The 21580-nt window shown below is 40.6% G+C and overlaps 2 protein-coding genes across 4 annotated transcripts in view; one reads left to right on the top strand and one right to left on the bottom strand.

Annotated features, from left to right (window-relative positions):
• faf1 (Fas (TNFRSF6) associated factor 1) overlaps nucleotides 1-21580 on the bottom strand; it is a 1021784-nt gene that overhangs the window by 517182 nt on the left and 483022 nt on the right. The gene's annotated exons all lie outside the window — the stretch shown is intronic.
• The window catches only part of xpr1a (xenotropic and polytropic retrovirus receptor 1a), a 72281-nt gene that overhangs the window by 4526 nt on the left and 46175 nt on the right, over nucleotides 1-21580 (top strand). For all 3 annotated transcript variants that reach the window (XM_046048843.1, XM_046048845.1, XM_046048844.1), the window contains exon 3: nucleotides 5253-5304. In XM_046048843.1, coding sequence (XP_045904799.1) covers nucleotides 5253-5304 — 52 coding nt within the window. The remainder of the gene's footprint in view (nucleotides 1-5252; nucleotides 5305-21580) is intronic.

Below are 21580 nucleotides of genomic sequence, written 5' to 3'. Positions count from 1 at the left end.
TCAAGGTTTAATATTACAGTATTTTAGCAAGATATTTACACTAGTAACTATCAAAAGAGGCAATTCAAGTAAAAAAAAAAAACAGCTTTCGAGAACAGATTGCATGCTTTTCATACAGGAATCATGCATGATCTTTTTAGATATGTCCGAGTATACTTTATTATTGGAATAGCCAATTTCTGTGAGCATGAATGATTGATTGATTTTAGTAGTCTATATTTAATACTTAAATTGAAAGTGCAACAATAAATCTGGTGTTAACAAAACTGTTATCGACCATTGATATGTGAATCATATGGAGTTGAGGCCTTTGTTATCCTCTTTTAACCATCCCAAAAACCCAGCCTTTACAAACATATTGATGTCACGTGTGTAGTTATTGTTGAATTATGTAGATCAACAGGGCTGTCCCCTGTCCATACAGTTTGTATTCTTCCTCAAATCTGAATTATATATAGGGTTTGCAGCAAGGATAGGTTTGTGTGTATCTGTGTTATTGTGCTGCCTTCAGTCTTTGTCTGACCTCTGTAAACACCATTACCTTCTGAGTGGGTGGGATAGGGAGAGATCATGGAGAGAGCTCACACATACAGATGATGGACATCTTACTCAAGGCTTTTATGCCCTCTGAAACAAGTCAAGAGACGAGGACAAACATAAAAGTTGTCTGCAACGAGTAAAGTCAGTTTACTTCAGTGAAGTGGGTCACTGACATAAAACAGAAATAAATTTTAATGTCATTTTGAAAAATTCAAAGCCTTGATATTCCACTGCAACAGAAGTAGAGTCAATTAATGGAGTGAAGGGAATATTACAGAAATACCTTGAGGTATGCATAGAAACATTCAGTCATTACAAACTGTAGCCATCACAACTGCTGTATTGTAATATAGTTGTCTGTCTACTAAATAACACACTGACACATTACTCTAGCAACACAGATAATTTTTACCTGTTGTCCATGGAGTAAAGTATGGCACTTCCACACTGGCCATATGTGTCACATATACAATATTACAGCTGCCCACATCCTCATTGTCTGTGGTTTGAACTTCTATTTTTGCTTTTGTGTGCTAGCTCGATTAATTAACCTGCTGCCCAGTTTTCACTCTCCTCCTTTTTGTTAAAGCTCGCTATTGTGTGAAAAAAACGCATGCGGTGTATTTAGATTGGTCAGCCAGTTTCTATGCAGATGAGAAGGATGCGGCAAATTGGCTGTTCCAACAAATACAGGCTTAAGTTAGCAAGGCACTTCATTTGGACGTGGAAGCATCGACAAACTGAGTGATAGAGTAATTAGGTGTGTGCTTTATCCTGTGGGATTGTAAACCTACATGCTAAACAGCTGTTTGGTATGGAGGTGTACATGTCCGGCTGCTCCAGAGGTATCTTCCAAAAGGGCAGAGGATGTAGGTTCTACATCGAAAAAGCTGTTTTTATGAAATCTAACTGATGATAATCCATTTCTCTACATGCCTGAGGATTTTTCATACAAAAGCAAACTTTCTTGTATTACAGCATGTAAGAAGTATGCGGACAATAATTAGGTGTGGCAACTGTTGAACTCAGATGCATATTGAATTACTAACATATTAAACATTAGAGGCATATAGAAAGAATAAGAGATAGAGATGCAGGTGTGTGTGTGGGCGAGAGAACAAGGCCACTTATGCATTTACCTCTGCAGTCTAATCACTCGTGTAAGCTTAGATGAGGAGGAGGAGGAGAGTGCATGTTCGAACTAGCGAAGTGATTTTATGTTGATGAAAATCGGGTGCCTATGTGATTTCAGTGAGTGATTGTTGTTTGTTCAAAGGTGAAGCCTTATCTTTCTATAATTAATCTGAGCGATTCAGTTTAAATGTCTCAGAACTAATGGAAATGGTACATAAAATATACAACATCGCTCATATCATCTATACCTAGTTTGTGCACTGAACGTGTGATTTATCAACATGTTCAACAATATGAATGTTATGTATACAACAGGCATGGCATGGCAACTGCTGAGAAACCCCCATTTCAATACCTCCCTCCTTCCTTCCATCCTCACCTCATCGTTCCTCCCCCACTGGGAGGACATCTGGTCCCCGACCAGACCTGCCCTCTGCTCCCCTCCCTCAGTCCTCTCCTCCCATCCTCCCATCTCCTCTTTCTACAAGCAGGGCTCCACTTAGACACAGAGCTAGGGATTCAAGTGATCCGCGATTGGCTTTCTATTTGAGCCAGAGATCTCTTCAGACTAATGATGCACACTGTGTGATCATCTCAAGCACAGGGATAACAATCTCAAGCATCCTGGCCATCTAGCACTCAAATATTTTGGTGTTGGTTAGTGTCCACTCAACATTGTTGAATTGAATGTTGTCACTGGAGATCAATCCTTTAATAGCTGTGACATTAAAGGATTGAACTCCAATGACAACGTTCGGCCACCGAAATTAATCGGCCGAAAATAGCAAAAAAACTGTGCTTTCACGTTACATTTTAGTATCCCTCAGCTTGCTTGGAACCTCAACGGAGGTGAGGTGATTTGAAAAAAAGTACCTGGAAGCAGGTACAGGTGCAACATTTCTACACTGGAAAACCAAACAAAGGCGAGTCGAGCCAAAGGGCCTCCGCTCAGACTAGCTTGGTTTGAGGGCGTGCCTGACCCTGCTAGCCGCTTGGCGAGCTTTATGACAAGTTTTCATTGTGACGTCACAAGTAAAGGAAGTGAAGGGCAGGACTACAAACGAGCTGTTTTCAAGCAGTTCAGAGCAGAGCTTTCTGTGGGAGATGGGAACTCCCTTTGCGCTGGACCTCGGGCTTTTTCACTTTGCAAAACTGTTACATGCACAAAAAAGATATATAATTCAATAAAGGAGATTGAACCTGAAAATGAGCATAATACCACCTCTTTAAAGTACAAAGTGTGTAAATCGGCTAAAAGGACTTTTAAATTCAATATCGCCGACTTCCTGTTGGATGTCAGGTATCGCTCCTAGAGGCTTTTTTGTACATCTGGACATGATACACATACCACAGAAATTTCATACGCATAGGTGAAACTTTGTCCGGGGGGCTGCTCTGTAGGGGGCACTAGCGATCCATTTTTCCACGCCCATGCGCAAAACCCATAAAGTACGAATTCTTTCGCCCCACCTGAATTATGTGCAAAGTTTGGTGAATTTTCGTGCACGTTCATGCCCCCAAAATTGAGGTTACTTTTATCGTGCCCTAAAAATAATTCCTTCAGTTTCAGTAGGGACCTCACACGTTTCATGCTCGGCCCCTAATTATTTATCAAATTGGATCGGACTCATAGACTGTATGGTCAGACTTGATGAATTTATTGTGAGGATAGACATATGACAACGTCCGGTTTTCAAAATGAGATCTTAATTAATTTAATTTAATTTATTCAATGGTAAAAAAAAAAGGCAAAATAAATGACAAAAAATGTGAATGTACTTGTTCAGTATTTCGGCTTTGGCCAAGAATTTTCATTTCGGTGCATCCCTACCTCAGTCAGATATAGTGACTTAAGCCTGTTGCTTGTGTTACACACGTTTGGTTTAGTGTGTGTGTCTTCATGACGTTATTGCATGGTCATTCAAACTGATGGCCCCATTAGGCTTGGCTTAGTTATTGTCTACGGGTTTCACCACTGATTACTGCCAAGCCTGTAGGTTTATCCCAGTTCCCTAAAGAGCCACCCCGCCCCCTTTCCCAATTTTGCCATCACCATGGCAATCCCTCCCTATCTGAATCTGAATGTCTATTTCCCACCTATTAGTCGGGTGGGCCCTTTTTGCTCACCGGAGATTAGCCAGGACCGGGCCCTGCTCCAATGTTGTGTGCGCACAGTTGGCTTCCTCTGATCTTTATCAGACAAGGTAGACACAATGCTACATGTTTACCTCTTGGATTAGACTCCAGTGTCAGAGTCTCATTGTGCAGTAACTGAAAGAGGAACCCAAGTATCAACAACCCAGGCTGCTACTAATGCACAGCAGTTTCAGAGTGGTTTCCACCCACACACAGGATTACTAACACTCATATTACAAAAGCAGCTGTGTCTATAGGAACCTGGACAAAAAGAGCAGTTTGATATGATCTGTGGCTAAAATAGGAAAACATACAGATTGTCAGATTTGGATGATAGATTTTAATTTACTGACCGTATGAGCTGAATGCTGAATATAAAAGTTTGGCACAGTGCAAATGTTAGTGTTATGCACTTTGTGTAAACACTGAACTTAATGATTTAGTAATTAATACTTAAAAAGCTTAATAGACAGACATTGTTTTATATGTTGCTGGGGCATTATAGTTATAAAGACATCTTTATTGAGAAACAGGATTCAGTTCCAGTCTTTTCTCTGATTACCACTAATATGTTCAGATGAGCCAGCGTGCAGTTATCTGTCACTTTCCATTATCTTCAAGATCAATCTTATTGCAGAGAAACAACCTCATTTAACTGCTACAGCTATCTCTCCCTCTCTGCTTTGTATCTGTCAGTTGGTCTGTCTGCCTGTGTGCCTCTCTCTCTCTCCCCCAAATCTGCTCTTTTAATTAGAAAGATGTGCACTTTGACAAAATAGTGTTGTCTATCAAACGAGAACAATTTAATGTCATCTGTAATTTAAGACATTGTTCAGTTAAAAATCATTGTCATCTTTCCTATTTTAGAAGGTTTTTGTTTCACCCAAGCATAAAATTATACTCTAAAAGGAATAACACAAACTGGTTGCAAGTGGACAGTTTATGGCAATCACCAAAATATGGTACTGTTTGGTCTACACATTCTTTGAGTAACTAGTATAACTTAGATTAAAATGGGATCAATTAAAATGCCAGAGTTTGCGTGTTGTTCATTATGTTAATAGCTGTGTGGCAGTTGCTGTAATCTTCCCATATGGAGAACAAGAGTTTAGTTAATGTTTCTCGAATGGCTTTAGATGGCTTAAATGCTACTGTAAAAGCAGATGGTGCTCTCAATTGTGTACATGTCCCTTTGGTCTACTGTAGTCTCTTCTTGTTTACACTAGTGTTTACACTGACTCAGGTGATTTTGGCATTTTGTCTGAATCACCCCACAGTTACATACATGTATACACCTATCCTCTGTATTTATGGATTATATGGACTCTACTGACTTTAAATATCCTTTAACATCCTGGCAAAAGTACATCATTGTATAGTGTTTTGTGTTGCTTGGATAAGTGTTTGCAGACAGTGATATTATTTTCTCATTTTCTCAACAGGCATTCAAGGAAATGCTGTATGCTGCCCAGGACCAAGCCCCATCCATAGAAGGTAAAGAGACTCTCTATTTGGATAAACAAACACACATACTTCTGTACCCAGTGCCACCTGCCCAGGGCCTGTTTGGGTATCCCCAGAATAACAGCCTTTCATCTGCCAAAAATAGGAAGAAATCATTGCGAACAGGCTGCCACTCACTCCTGAGTGTTGACTCAGCTGATGACTCAGCCAAACCAAGGCCAATTACCAAATCATTATCTTCTACTGTACTGTCTTTTTAACCTGCATGAAATAATAGATGGCTCATATGACGAAAAACGTGCCGTGAAGTAAAGTTTAATGTTTGGTGAAGTGAAAATGTTTTTATGATGTACAATTTCTGTGGTTGAAACGTTGTTCTGCATTCTTTAAACTGCTTTGATGTAATAAACTCTTAAGACAACAGTGTACTAGTACTTAACATTGCAGACCAGAGCTAGAGTTCAATGGCTGCTACTCCACACAGCAAAGATAAGGAAGGCTGCCGGCTATAATTAATCTCTGGCATTAGATTGCAAGTGACGTGTGATGAGGGAAAGAATGTAAACCATTTGTTTTTATTTTAGATACCCGTTTGTGGACGTAAACAACTTTCTATAGCTGCAGGCTTGAGACTTACTTTATGATGTGGTGACGTGCCACTCTGCCTATGTGGCCATGGAAGTGTGTCTGCAGAGTCTGCGATGGAGTTGAAAAAAGAGCTTGTCTGGAAATAGGACTGTGCAAAACTGACCTCTACCATGCTTGCATGTCTGTGTTTCGAAGAGATGAGTGCGTGTGTCTATATACTGATAGATTTTTCGGTGTTGTGCAACATGCCCCTCACAGAGTTGCAACTCCCAGAGCTCAGTTCCAGCTGCGCGGTCTTGATGGTAGTATAATGCGAGACTATCCATGAGCAACAGACACAGTGAGTGTGTGGCTGACAGAGCTCTGTCTCTGCGTGTGTGATTCAGCTTCAGGCACAAAGATCAGTTTCAGACATTTGTTGATTTTATTTTTGACCGCTGTAGGCGTGAAAGGACACCCTCAGGATTTATTATGTGAAATATTCCATGAAATGTCTTTTAAGTGTGTATGAATGCTCATCTGCTTTGTGTGTATGAGAGCCTGTGTGCATGTTTGTGTTTCTTTTGTTATTGGTCGTTCCTAAATGGTACATTTAATACTACTATAGAACACATGTCTTGTTCGGTGAGAACATGAGCTGTTTCTCCACAGGCGGTTAGTCCTGCTTGGCGTGGATGATAAATCATTTCCTGTCTTAGGCCTGAGTTGTACCCATAGGTCAATGCTCTGCCTCTGTCAGCCTGTCGCAAGATAGGTGATGCTGTCTTATGAATAGAGAAGGGATCGATAAATCAGTAGAAGATCATACTGTTTCATTCATCTGGTATTGTTGTGACGTTTCAACCTTCCCCACTCAATCAAATTGATTTGCATGCTTTTCACTAAAACACTAAAGCAGGAGTGTGCAAAGAAAGGAGTATCACCAATGGCATTTGTTGTGGAGAGAGCAAATTGCTGCATGTATCAGACAGGTGTCCGTCCCTGTGTTTTTATGGGAAAGAGAAAGAGACTAATGAAAACAGCAGTAGAAGCAGACAAGCAGCATAACTGAGTCCAGTGTCTGACTGTCTCCTGTGGCTGAGATTTTTTTGATTTTTCATAAGGGAAACAAGATTAGCAGGTGTTATAAAATCCAAGCTCACTGCAGCACTTTCTCATCACATCCACTAGGCCCAATCCAGTCAAATCTGATTGAATTTAAAGAAGGGCAGAACAGTATTGGAAAAATGGACTTCACTTGTTTAGTGTTTTTTCTAATTTCCTTAGTGCACAAGCACTTTACAATTTGCCTCTCATTCATCTATTCACACACACACACACACACACACACACACACACATATACACACACACACACACACACATATGCGTGTGTGTGTAATTAAATGCACCAAAATCACAATGTGTAATAGCCTAGTCTTTAAAAAGTGCTTAGGAAAGTTTTATGTCACCGTTGCAAATGCATACACTGTGATATCGATGGTGAAGCAATATATTTTAAGCCCAATTTTAAATCTTGATCATTTTATTAAATCTGTTCCCTGATTGGAATAATGATTATGAAGGTTTGATTCAACAATGCGCCCCCTCTGTCTCCTGCCTTATTCATTACAAAAAGCAGAATTTTTGGTATTCAGTGGATGTTTCCCTTGCCTGAGGGAGACAATTTACTGGGTTATATCTACTTGCTTACGCACTCTGCTCTCTTTACTGGACACACTGCTCTACCCGATAGAGCTGTGTAGTAGATAGACACAACACTGAACAGGCAGCACTTCAAAGCCTCTGTCAGGGCCTCTGCATATGAATTATTGTCACATTGTAGGACTATCAACACACATGGCTTACAACATTAGAAAAATCTGTATAATGTTCATGGTTTGATCTTTCCTTAAGTGTATAATTGTCTCTCATGCTGTTATATGTTGCAGTGCCAGCGTGGCTTTTGTTTAAACAGATATTAACCATCAGCACCTCTACCCCAAAGAGCCTCTGTGGGAACACATCACAGAAAATGCGCTTCTTTCACCACCATTTTTAGTCAAATTAATCATTCAGTTTCAACAAGATGGATGTACAGTAATTAAGACATGCGTAAACACGTGCACATTATGATGGCTCTGCTGCATATGACCCTTTGTTCTCATTCCTTCCATCCCTTCATTGGTCCTTGTGTAATTGTAATTAAAACACTGTCCCTGTACTGTAGAGAGCCAATGGAAGACAACAGAGAGAACAGCTGGTTGGATCTCTGGTTCCCCCTGTTCCGACCATTACAATGAGTTATGCCACAATCTAATTCAATTAGTCTGAGAACAATGGCTTCGGATAATAAACACGCAGCTTTAACAGGAATCTATGTGCGTGTGTGTGTGTGTGTGTGTGTGTCATATTGTTTTAATGTTGACATGCCATACATGCCTTTATTATGAGGCAAGAGTTTTCACACAACAGGTCATTCATTTCCTGTCTCATTCATTCATTCATTCATTCATTCATTGCATCCTTCATTCTGCTTCTCTGTAAATGGCCAGCCTATTACTGTGATGGTATCTGTGCAGGGCTGAAGTAGATGGCAGTGATGGCACTGTTCGATACACACTGGGTATACCATGAAAACACACACACACATACACACACACACACACACACACACACACACACACACACACAGACACTTTGTCTGAGGAGGGGAATGGGGTGCTACGTTATCTTGACTTACAGCTCAGGAGACCAGAGAATGGACTGTCCTCTGAATCATAAGGTCTGGATGTCAGAGATGAATGAATCATACCAAAAAGCCCTATAATGATATTTATCTTACTTTTCTATCTTATATAGTAAAGCTCCTTCTTCAGTAAATGCCCACCTTATTTTCACTACTGTCTTGTGTCTTGGCTGTCAGTTTCTTTGACCCTTTAGGGTTTTTCATGTTTTATGCAGTCAAATCAATAACTGTATAAAAGCTGCGGTGTGAAAATAGGATGCTTGCAGCGCTTCTTTGTGTGGCAATAAATTGCTCTACCATTTCTTTCAAAATGTGATATTTCCCAAAAAGTTAAGTAGCCTCCCATATTTACAACCTAACATATAAACCTCATCTGTGATGTGTTTTATTGGGCTCACATAAGGAGTCTTAACCCTTTTAAAGAGCAAGATAAGGATATGAGTGAACACCTAAACTTTTAACTTCATAGGTTTTAGTTGATGCCAGGTTGTTGATCTCGCAATGGGTTTTGTCATTAGCCATCATCCCAGCCATGTCTCATTCAACCCAAAACCTAGAGACAACCTGACAATCTCATTATGCAGCACACTGAGATGAAATATGTTGTAGGTTACCTGTATTTTGCTGGTCATGCATCTGCTGCGGTAGTGATGTTTAGTTGTCAGTGCGCTTTGTTTGAATGAGCATATGCATGTCTGTATGCATGCAGGTTTGGCTTTGTGCTATGGGGCTATTGGGCATTCAAACTTTACATTTATACAGATTGTTGATGTGCTTAAACTCATCCTGGTTTTTCTAGCTTGGGGCCTAGCCAGTCCCAGGCCAGATCATGTTTGTGTTTAAGTGGTCTAGGGTTGCTGGCTGCTACTGTCAGAGTGGAAAGAGAGAACCATGCCTGTGATTTATTCAAAGAGAAAAACAAAACCACTACTCAAACTTTACTTTACAGTTATGTGATAGAAGACAGGAAGAATACCTCTCCGTATAGCCAGATGGCTAGATGGATGAAATTAATGTTTCACTCTCTTTCTTATTAAGTCAGAACAAGGCAACTATAAAGCCAGATGTTCATTGCAAAAAACACATCTGTCTGGTCTATGCGCCCTGTGAGGGTTTTGTTCCCATGCTTCCTCCGGACCATGTTGTTTCCCTCTCATGTAGCTCTTTGTGGCTTTGATTATAGGAGAATAAATCGAACAGTATGCCTGCTCACTGTTGCACCTTTTTCAGCTCTGCCAACAGACCTCTTACCACTTCCTAATGAATATTTTTGTGTCTGTGCGTGAGCCATCATACCTAATCTGCTTAATGACAGTGGCAACATGAATCACAGACACAAATCACCTCAAACACACCTTTCAGCCAGCACTTATTCTGCTGTTTTCTATTGTTTCCATGCCACTTTCTCACCCGCCATTTTGTCTGCTGTTGTTGACGAACATGATGAGAGGTTAGTTGACGGCTGCTAGCCTGTGTAACACAGTGCTGATTATTATTCTGCTGGCGTAAATGATGGAACAGCAGCTGTTATTACTGTTGTTGGTTCCCCTCGGAGTCTGTCCTCGCCTCCCTGCATACAATTACATTCTGATTTCTGTAATTTTCAGACAGTCTTACAAAAATATTGATGCCTTTTCTTTTAATGCTAAATGATGCTGTTCACCTTGCCTTTGGTCCAAGCTATTGGATCCAGGTGAATCCTTTCTTTGTAATTTCTTTGTGTTATTGCTCAAGTCAACAAGTGAGAAACAGTAAATATATATATATAAATAAATAAATCAGGGCTGTCCCCGACTAAGGTTTTATAGTTAAATCAGAATGCTCAAGTCCTGCGTGTTTTTGTGCACGGCGATTGCGAACCTCTCTCTCTCTCTCGTCTGTCACCGGACAGCTGCATGCATGTCGCAGTTCCTCGCAGGTCTATTTCAAGTAGCCATCTATTTAAAAACGATAAAATATTCTTTGTGTGGTTCATCAGCGGTGATAAATTATCTGAAAGTTCCTCAAGGTGTGGACAACTCTGTGCAACACCAGTGTAGCTGGGGCTCCGTCTCCTCAGCAAGCGTTCCTCCTCTGCCACTACACACACACTACGCCTAAACCTGCGCACTGACGACCCAGGATTAGGGTTACAGTTTAGGATTTACTTATACACTTTAAAAACATTTATTGAAAGTTTTATTCTTTTTACATGTTTATTTACAGCATTAAACGTTGAAATGTATTTTGTAATAGGCTGTATATTAACTTATTGGGAGAAAACTGGTAGTTCTATGTAAAATCAGACGTTCAGCACCCCCTTACCGCAAAAATGGTGTGGTCCTTGTTTTGCTGTGAAGCTTCGACTGTGAGATTGACAGTTGAATCAGGCTCCGCCCATCGAAGCATCGAATCTTGGATTATTTGGGGTCAGCCCTAATAAATAAATATATCCCTATATATGAATATATATCTCTACAGTAGATACATAAATTAATACATACTGCCATCGCACCTTAAGGATACATGGGTAACAGCCAGCCAGGCTGAGAAACATAAAGACAGACTGATGCTGGCAGGATGGCAGGAGGTCAGGCAGGCACTCAGAAGGTGACAGAAGCAATGGATGGAAGGGAGACAGATGGACAAGCAGACAGACAGGTAGACAGGCAGGAGGGTTTAGCAGGACAGTAGTGTGGCAGCCAGGGTCTCTCACCAGCCTGCATTATTGATGGGCTCTTTGACAAGCTGCTGCTGCTCTTGCTCGTTTCCAAGCGTTAATTGTTGGGGTTTTTTTTTGGGGGGGGGGGGGGGGGGGGTTGGTTCTTTTTTTGTCCGTAATCTTGGTAAACACTAAATCAAGTGGAGCAACACTGAAACGCAACAACTGTGAGCGAGTATAGGAAGAATCCAACGGCTCAAACTGAATGAGATCTTTTAGAGCTCAGACAAATTTTATTTTTTGATGCTTTTAGACAAAACCTTATTTATTGTCTATAAAAATTATATGAGGCTGTTTTTCAGTGCCTGTTTCACTACCATAAATATTTCCAGGAGAAGTGAAGATGCCCGAGGGTTTTTGTCCAGTGGAGGTTGTTAGTCAACAATGCATCAAGATCTTTTCAAAAGTATACACCTAATTGTCATTCATACAGGAAATGTCTTGAGCTTGAGCAGTTACATCCACAATCAAGCTTACAGCAGGTTTAGCTTTCAGAGTGTATTTAAAACCAACCTCAATCTTACAAAGCAGTAAACGAGGGAGATGGCAGTGGATTGTGAGATTGATCCTTTGTTGAGGCTTCTAAGGGTATTAGAGGGGAGGGAAACAGGGGGTCAGGGTCAATACAAACCTAGGATCACTATCCCAAGGTCAGGGAGTAATCGAACTGAGGTAATGACCGATGAAAAAGCTGATCGGTAATTGGATGAAGACAGTAGAGCAGAAGCTATGAGTAAAGATGGCCAGCACTCTTTGCTTTTATGTTTGTTACTAAGATTATGAAAAAAAAAACAAGAGGAAAAAGTTTGGAAAACACTGAAATGGATTGAATGGGATTGTCAGTGACCAGTCTGGAACAGAAAGAGAGAGATCCTTCAGGCAGCAGACAGACAAACAGACTGAGTGGGAGGTCCCTTGGCTCATCTCCAATGCATGTTGCCCTGCATTAGCACTACAGCCATCCCGCAAGAGAAAAACGGAGAGAGAACCTTGATAGATGAAAGTCTTCTATCTATCCATCCATTATTCATCGGTGAATTAGATCTCGCCTGAATGAAGTAAAGGAAAGAAGCGGAAAGGGGGAGAGAGGGAAAGGTATGGGGTGGTTTAGAGGAGGGGAGGGGCGGTCTGGATAGCAACTGTTAGGAAAGGGTGAGGAGTTCAGATGAGGATTGGCTCCAGCAGGGGTGTATTTTTAGATTTTTGGCATTTTACAGGAGTCTGGGAAGATAAGATTCCCGCTGGTGCAATTGTAGTTTTGGCAAAATGGGATAAAGGGATTTGAGGTGTAGAGAAATGTGGCAGAGAAAGAGCAGAGGTGGTAGGGGCTGGGGTGCAAGTACAGGAGAAACGATGATGTGTTTTGTGTGTTTCAGAGAGGGGGTGGATCAGGGAGAAAGTTAAAGGAGAGGTGATGCTCAGAGGGGTCGAGGTCATCCTAGAGCCCACTCCGCTCTTAAATGTAGTCATGAGGGCTTCTAAGGGTTATGAATCCTGTCGTCGACAATTTACCATTACTGCGCCTCTTCACCCTTGTGTGTTTGACTATTTACATACGTGCGCACATCTGTTCCGGCCTTGGCAATGATCTCCTGAACTCCATGCCTAAGTAAAAATACAGTCTTGTAAAGGTTGAAGAGAAAGCAAAGATCATACAATTTGGGTGTTTGCCAGGTGAACAACTGGAGCTCGTATAGGAAGAGCACCAGCAATGAGCTCAACAATCTCAAGCATGGGAGGCATGTGATCTCAGGGGTTTAGTATATTTGTTTAGCATTAGTAGGACTTACAAACCATAATCTAACCTCTGTTATGAGGCACATTATTGTTTTTAATCGCAGAGGAAGAGCCTAATCAACAGCTCTGGCTGTCTGCCAGCAGATCAGCTCTACTGAGTGTAACCAATCAGTCACAGCTGACCGCATGGCAATTCTAGCTAGGATTCACACAAGACTGTTTTGAAGGAATCATTTGAATAGTTTTCTTTATCGATTGCATTGCTTGGTTGAAGTTGGGGTAAAAAAGTAGCAATAAATTGCAATTTCAGATTTGAATTAATTTGAACTTATGCACTCGTACGACATCTCAAAAACTGAAGATCAGCATTCAGAGTAACAGAAAATAACAATGCAAAGCAGGGCGGTGATCAAGGATGGACAGATAGAAAAATAGAGACATGTGACCTTGTCTCTGCTGTGTGTGTTTTTGATGTTTTTATCTTAGCTCTCTGCTGCACTTGCATACAACTGACTGTAGACATCTGTGCGCGTGTGCACGCGCGCACACACACACACACACACACACACACACACACTTTCACAAACAGGAATACACACACATAAGGAGCTATGTACTGCAGGGGGTGTGGGTGTGATTGTGAGCTATAGGTGATGACAGCAGGGCCATATGCCTATTTATTTCTGTTCTTTTTTTATTTTGGCACTGCAATTAGCCTAGAATACAACCAATGCAGTCACTGCACAGTGTCCATACTCTGCTGTGAACTCTCCCTTTTTTCTAAAATTTTGTGAGGAAATAAGACAACCTTCATTGCTATTCAAAAGCTTAAAGAGATTGCGCACACACACAGCTATTTTTCATTGTGTTACTTTCTGATTTTAGCCTTTTAATTCTGTCATCTAATTAATGAACTAGGGCTGGGAAGCCGTTCATGTTATCTTTAAGCCAAATTAAATATTTGTTATGTAGTTTTTGATGGTCGAGTGATACATGGCGGTTGTGTGTGGGTGGGTTTGTACTGTATGTGTTAGTGAGTGAGTAGGGCGTTGCAGAAGACACAGTGTCCTTCACTGTACCAGTGTGCTGCATCGCCTCTCTAGTGAAATGGACAGAACCTGGCTCAGATTGGCTCAGAGGCAACAAGGTGAAAATGTACCAGTCACATGAAGCTTATATGCGCCAGTATCTTCATCTCTATATTGCTGTATTCACTCTCAGCTGATTGTCACCACAACAGTGCCTCAGCACTTCACCTGGCAGCAGAGGGATCTGTTTGAGAACTGATATTTGATGGAAACATTTCTCTAGCAGCAGAGAGTTTGACTTTAAATTGAGTCTGGCTCCATGGGGGTCGGTGCCACTGTGCATGCATGTGTGTGTGTTTAGAGGGCAGGTTATCGAGGTGGCATATATTTGTATTTGCTGTGGTCTCCCTATATTTCATGCTCTACCGTTCTTGGCAAAATGAAAGAGACACACTCAGGGAAAGGCAAAGAAGTGGACAGGCAGACAGCATTGAGGGCTGACAATGATGGATAAAATGAGAGAGGAAGCATGAAAGAAAAAAGAGAGGTGACATTGGTGGTAATTGGAGCAAAGGAAGCTAGAGCCTCGGGGAGCCCCCTGTTCCAAACGTTACTATCATTCACACAAAATGTGTGTGAATAGAAAAAGAACTGGAGGTGGAAAAGACACGAGAGCCTGGCTGAAGCTCTTTCATTTTGCTTGTTCAATAAATTTGGATTCAGAGCACATTTTAATTGCTTTCCAAAGATGGCTGCAATAACTAGTCATAATTTAAGTTTAATACATTTAGGGTCAGGGGATTGTTCTTTAGGGGGCAGAAGAATATTGGTCTGGATATAATTTCTCCTCTTATTTACACTATATCACCTTCTTCTAATCCGGAGACAAGAGGAGAGGGAAATATCAATAATTCACAGCTATTGTTCCCTCTTGGACAGCCTGTCTGTTTTTATATTAAATGTTGAATTATTAACAGTGTGTGAGATTGGAAATATGGTGAATCTCTCTCCTGATGCTCATGAGTTTCCAAAAACAGTCCTGTTGCACACTGACAGCCACAAGAGCGCCAAATACAGATAGATGGTTAAGTAGAAGGTAAATTAAAGTAGCATGAGAGCATTTTTATGGTCGTATGGTATATAAGAAACCTGTAGGGAGATCAGACACTGAAAGACAACTCCCGTGGACTCTCTCACACGCTCATACTCATTCAATGGCTCAGGTTTTCTATCATTGACTTTAAAGTCACCATGTTAGGGCCGTTAGTGTGCATCATTCTTAACAATTCCTCTTAACCATCCCTGCTGACATATGCTGGCCTCAGGAAATATGCATTTTTCATATCCTCCTCAACATGTGACTAATGTATCCATGATGTACGTTAATAATAACCAATGTCTTCATGTGCTTTGTTTGTACATTACATTTTCACTGCATATTTGTGCCTGAAGTTATGTTCTCTGACTTCCCGTCATGGGTCTCATCTAAATAAGTGTCCTCTTGACATCTAGGCAGCTCTGTTATAAAAGAGAGACACTCACACTTAGCAGCTTTTCAGCAGAAACAACAGTTTGTGTCTGTTTTGCATTTCATCCTCGGGGCAAACTGCACGGCTTCTTCTTGACAAGTGCCATCTGATAATTAGGCCTCATAATCACCCTATTAGTATGCAGCTCAATTGAGCAGAGTATTGTTCCCCTGGCATGAGCAGCAGCAGTTTGTAAGAGGATTATTGTATATTTCTTATTAGGGTTTTTATGAGTCATGAATCATATGTGTAATGCTTTAAATTGGTGCATTGTTAATTTCAGAAGCATTTATTTTTAATGTAGCCAGCAAGCTGGATGCCAAAATTATATTAGTTGTGATAAACCCTCTGTTAGGATGTTTGGTAATATATTTGAGAGCATAAAATCTCTGGGGTGGGGGTAGTGGCAACCTGTTTAAAAGTGGGTTTCATTGTAGGATTGCAACCTTATTTTCTGTACCTCTCTGTGGACACACAATGCCAAGCTGAACTTTCTCCATCACAGTTACCATGGCACCAAAGAAAGAGACCAGAATCACTTGAGCCTTGTTTTGTTCCTGTGACATTCAGGACTCAACCACAATAACCAGAGAACATGTCGAAATAAGGGCAGGGGTGTTAGGTTGAATTTTAATACTCTACTGAAGGCATGCTGATGCCTCTTCAGAACACAAACAAAAAGGGTAACGGAACTAAAATGATTCTTGATACTTCATAGCCACATGTGTTTTCTATTGCTCCTATCTGAGGACATGTGTATAGTAGGATTATGCCATGTACTATATATGGTGTATATAGTATATACTGTATGTTTGATAGTCATGATTATTTTCATTGTGAACAATTTTACAGATTACAGAGTGTTTGTTGTTGCTGCTCTAAAAAACATAATATTTTTACTTGGTACGTTATTAATATACCAGCACTTATATGGCAAACCTTTTGTTTTGTTCCTTCCCTTTTTATCTCAGTTGTCTTTATAATTATGTGAAACCAGAAGCTGCTTACTTCCGTAAGGTATGTTTTCCTCTTCATTTACTCACATATTCTGATGTAACATGACTGTCAATATACAGTATCACATATCACAGAGTCACCTGTCATACCATTTTTTTTTAACCCCAAACACCCTCTGTGCCTGTATACATTTAGCAATTGTTACATTAAACCTCATAACTTTAGGTGGAGTTATTTTTCCATGTCCTCTATGGGTTGTGTGCTTGACGTGTTTTCAAAGCACCAGTAGTCGTGTACATTTTCACCAGCATAAAAACAAGGCTGTAGTTTTTGTGCTGAGAAGTTGATGAATTCAGACAATGACTGTACTGACAATGCTACAAAATTGCCTGCGAGAATAGAGTGGCAAATCAGACTTGAAATATGCGTGCACTGATTTGGTGGTCTGTTTGTACTGAGGCCCGATGAAGGGGTTGAATGGGAATTCAGAGTCCCAGTGCTTGCTGGTGGTTGACAGGCAGTGGCTGCCTCTCCTCTACATGCTGCTCTTTAAACTCAGTTAACATCTACCCCATGCTGCTGAGTGACACACACAGACTCACACACACACACACACACTCTCAACACAAATGCCACTCACAACGGTCACTCTTGAGTTTGTATGTAAAACATATACACACACAAATTCTACTCAGCATGCTTGCAAACAAACCACGTACCCCATATGCTTCCCAAAGAACCCCCAAAACAAGCATACACAAATACTGTATGTCTATACTTGTGCGGACTCTCATTGACATGATTCATTCACTAGATTCTAACCGTAACACTTCTAGTCAGCCTAACTCTTTGTAATTGTTTGTAATGACACTAAATTTCTCATGAATACTTTGTAATATTAATGTTTGTTTTTGTGCCATTTTCACGAAGTGTAAAATCTGGATACTTCCTGCTCATGTAAATCATATTAATGATATGACTCTCGAGCACCACAAGGTCAGTATGCTTCTAATCTGATTGAATCAGGAAATTGCTCTTAATCTAATAATATCAAGTATTGGATTCCTTTCACCATGGCTGGATGACAAAGGTAGAATGAGCAGTGGGATGGCTCATTCATAAGTTAGAGTTACAGTATAACTTTTCTTTATTGGAAAATTCTCTTTATTAGCATCCCCATTAGCATTGGCTTTTCTGACTGGGGTCCTTTTGAACTGTGTGTGTGGCTGTGGCTCAGGAAGTAGAGCGGGTTGCCCGTTAATCGGTCGGCGGTTCAATCCCCGGCTCCTCCAGGCTGCATGTTGAAGTGTCCTTGGGCAAGATGCTGAACCCCGAATTGCCCCAGTGTATGAATGTGTGTGAATGTTAGTTTCTGTTTGAGCACTTAGCTCAGTGTGTGAATGGTGAATGCAGATGTAGTGTAAAAGCGCTTTGAGTGGTCGAAAAGACTAGAAAGGCGCTATACAAAAATGGAGCATTTACATTATAAAACACTGACAATTAAACAACTTTTAATTTCTCCAAATTGCACCAGATCTTCTCTGACTCAGACTCATCTCAAAATAGGAAGTGCTTCAGGTTAGGCGGCTGGACAGAGCTTTTTGTATGAATAAAATCTAACTGAAAATAAACTGCAGTATAAGACGTTACAGTGTTTCCCACAGAACTCCCTAGTAAAAAGTCTGCTTAGTTTTAGATCATTTTCACAATACTGGTTTCACCATTCACTTTTTTGGTTAAACAGCTATAACATTGTGACACTAATGTTTTCAATCATAGGAATATATGTGGAGTCTGGGTTTGCATTGCGCTGACAAGACACATTTTAAAGTCCAAGTCCATTTTTTCTGCAGTCTTTCTTTTAATTCTCACCTTTTTTCTTCATCGTATTTTGATTCCATGTTTCACCCTCACTCTTTTATTCTGCATCTGATATCTCCCTTTTACAGTCTTTGAAGCTTCAGATTTTCTTCTTCTTTTATTTGCTTTCTTTTTCTCTCATTCTACCTTCTCACCTTTTATTCCCTCTGCCATCCAGTTGATCCTCTTTGCGTTTATTCCTTCTTCACTTCTTCATTTGTCCTTCTCTTTGTCGTTCTTCTTCTACTCTCTCGTTTACATCCACCCACATCGAATAAATATGTCGGATAAGTGGTTTTGGGATATCATTGTGACTTCTGACATAATATTGGGCTGCACTGTTTATGGGATGCATTCAAGATGTTCCTGGCTAAAATGCCAGCTCTGTAAAATGCCAGCTCTGCCTGACTGCAGAGTTTCCAGACACTGTGCAAAATGTGTTCTCCCTCTCTGAAAATGCCTTGTTTCATGTCTGCCAGCTTCTGAATATCTGCCGTGTTACTGAAATATGTGTGTGTCTGTGTCAGCGTGTTTTTCACCTTACATTTCAGTTCATTTTGTCCTCAAAGTGAAGCTGTTTAGTGTGACTCTTATCAAGAGGCTGCAGCTGCTGTTGTGAAAATACCAAGGCAGCCTGGAGGGACACCTTCACACAAATGTGTACACACACACACACACACACACACACACACACACACACACACACACACACACACACACACACACACACACACACACACACACCCCTTGGTTTGCCCACACCAAGCTGACTAAGGTATACATCCCCAAACAAGCATGAATAATAGCATGCTGTTAAATTTACCTCCAATATGAAAGAGCATCTCATTAATTGTACTCAACGTAAGTTGCACCCTGTTAAAAGCACCTTTTGTGAGCAAAAGTGTGCTATTCACACACTTCTATTAATTATTCCAACTTTCCATCATCATTTTCACCATCATTTCTAAAAATGTTGTAATAGTGATCATTATTGTTGTTCACACAGGATTGTAACTGTGACACTAACTTGTTGCCTCTAAATATTACACATGCAAGTCTATGAGATATGATGACATATCAGTCTTATGGGTGATACTGTATTTTAAGCTATGGTAACAGCCATGCTTTAATGTGCTAGCTGCAGCGTTACCTCTCTGACCCCCACTGTTAATAGCATGGCCACCCTGTAGGTTAATGGACACTGAATTTCCTCCACCTCTACAGTGTGGCCTCACTACGTCTTTTATGGTTACAGTAGTGGAGCCTGGGCTCTTATTTGCTTAGATTAATGGCCCCAGCTTGGACTATTGACACAACACTTATCTTGTTTTTATGACTCCAGCGGCTTCTATCTATAAACCTTAGAGGCACACGTGTGCACAGCCACACACATAAGGGCGCACACATAGACTCTCACCTTGCTGTGGCTCCTGCATATTGTGGTAGAAATCTGAAAATATAAGATTGAAGACCTGCTTGTCTTCATAGGTTTTATTTATGCTTTTGCAAAAGAATCAGTGCAGTTCATCAGCTGACTGATGAAGAGGGAGTTTTCGTTTAGTCAGAACAGATAGAGAAACTATTGTGCAGCTAGGAGAGTGAGTTGCTCCTAGGTTGGAACTGGTTTAAACATGTGTGGTTGACAACAGACTGCTCATTAAGGGTGGTCAGAGTACAAAAGTTCAGCAATAGTGTCAGAATGAGCCAAGTGCGAACAGGTTTGGGCCCAAATGCAACTGCATGAAACTGGCAGATACTGTTTGTGAAATTTAATTAACAAAGGTGGACATAATTACTAGGAGTGGCAGAGTCCAAGCAGGTTAACTAAGAGCGGGTCAGATGTTCAAGGGTCGATTTGGCTGCTCTGAAAAATACCTGCCAGATACTGTTTGCAGCTGGGCTTTAGGAGGCCCAGTCAGTATGGTTCATCTGCTGACACATACACACACACACACATACAAACACCACCGTTCACCACTTTGCGAACTTGAGAGTATCTCACAGACTCAGGCAGGGAACACAACAGGCAGGAACTGAGAAGTATAAATGCAGACACAAACGAGCATGGTGGGAGCACAAACAGGTGTAAGACTTTAGGGGCCATCAGACAGAACAGGAAGCTAAACTAGACACAGGCAACAGACACAGACAACTTCAAACTAAAACAGTAAACAGGGCAAGTCACTGAAGTGAGGACCAAACAGACAGAGCATTCACAGACAAAACTAAAACCGTGTACTCAGCCAGCGGCTTAGACATTAATGGCTGAATGATGTGTTAATTTGAGGGGACAGCAAATTTACACTGATACAAGCTGTACACTCACTACTTTACATTGTAGCAAGTTGTCATTCTTTAGTGTTAGCACATGAAAAGATATAATCAAATATATCTCAATAGTTAGTTGAGATATACTGTATATATCTCAATCCTAATGGCTCTGAGCTCAAGATAACATGAATTGATGAGCTGGCCTTTCACACACTGCACCCACCACACTATCTGACACAATCTGATATCTGTAATCTGTAAATAGAAGTTTTACCTAAAATTATACTTTTGCTGCTGGGCAATGTCTGAAATTTCCATTATCCTGTTGTTTACAGCTATTATCAACTATTATCTTAATGTTTTACTCTTCAAACCTGTTTACAAGTGAACTATTCCAATTATGTAATTGTTTGTTACCAATGCGCTATTTCTTTAGTTATCTAGTACCACTTAACCACTATTACAACATACACCTTTAGGTAGAACTTTTATTTTGAAATGTTTTTATTGACTTTTATTTTAACTTGTTGGAGTCTTCGTTAGATGTGTACTCCTCCTGCTTCTTCTTCTTTTTCTTCCTCAAACCGAGGAACTGGCGGGTTCTTTTCCAGAGAGACTTCGTCTTTTTTCTGGAGCTTTCTCCACAGAAACGTGGCATTTCTGTGTGGAGTGCCTAAATCAGTGATTCTCAGTTTTGGTCATGGGTTTCATACATGTTCTGTAATAAAACATCTAAAACACAAAATCTTATCAGATGGGTGATCCTGGGACAAAATCTTATCAAATGGGGGTCCATGGTCTAATTTGTGTCAGTTTAGGGGTCCTTGATGAGAAAAGGTTTGAGAACCACTGGCCTAAATGACCTCTTCCTCAGTATTTGTTAAGTTATGTTCATGGCGTTTGAATTT

This window comes from Micropterus dolomieu, linkage group LG05 (genome assembly GCF_021292245.1).
Source record: "Micropterus dolomieu isolate WLL.071019.BEF.003 ecotype Adirondacks linkage group LG05, ASM2129224v1, whole genome shotgun sequence".
In the NCBI taxonomy this organism is placed as follows: Eukaryota; Metazoa; Chordata; class Actinopteri; order Centrarchiformes; family Centrarchidae; genus Micropterus; species Micropterus dolomieu.
This window is presented reverse-complemented; position numbering and strand designations above follow the sequence as displayed.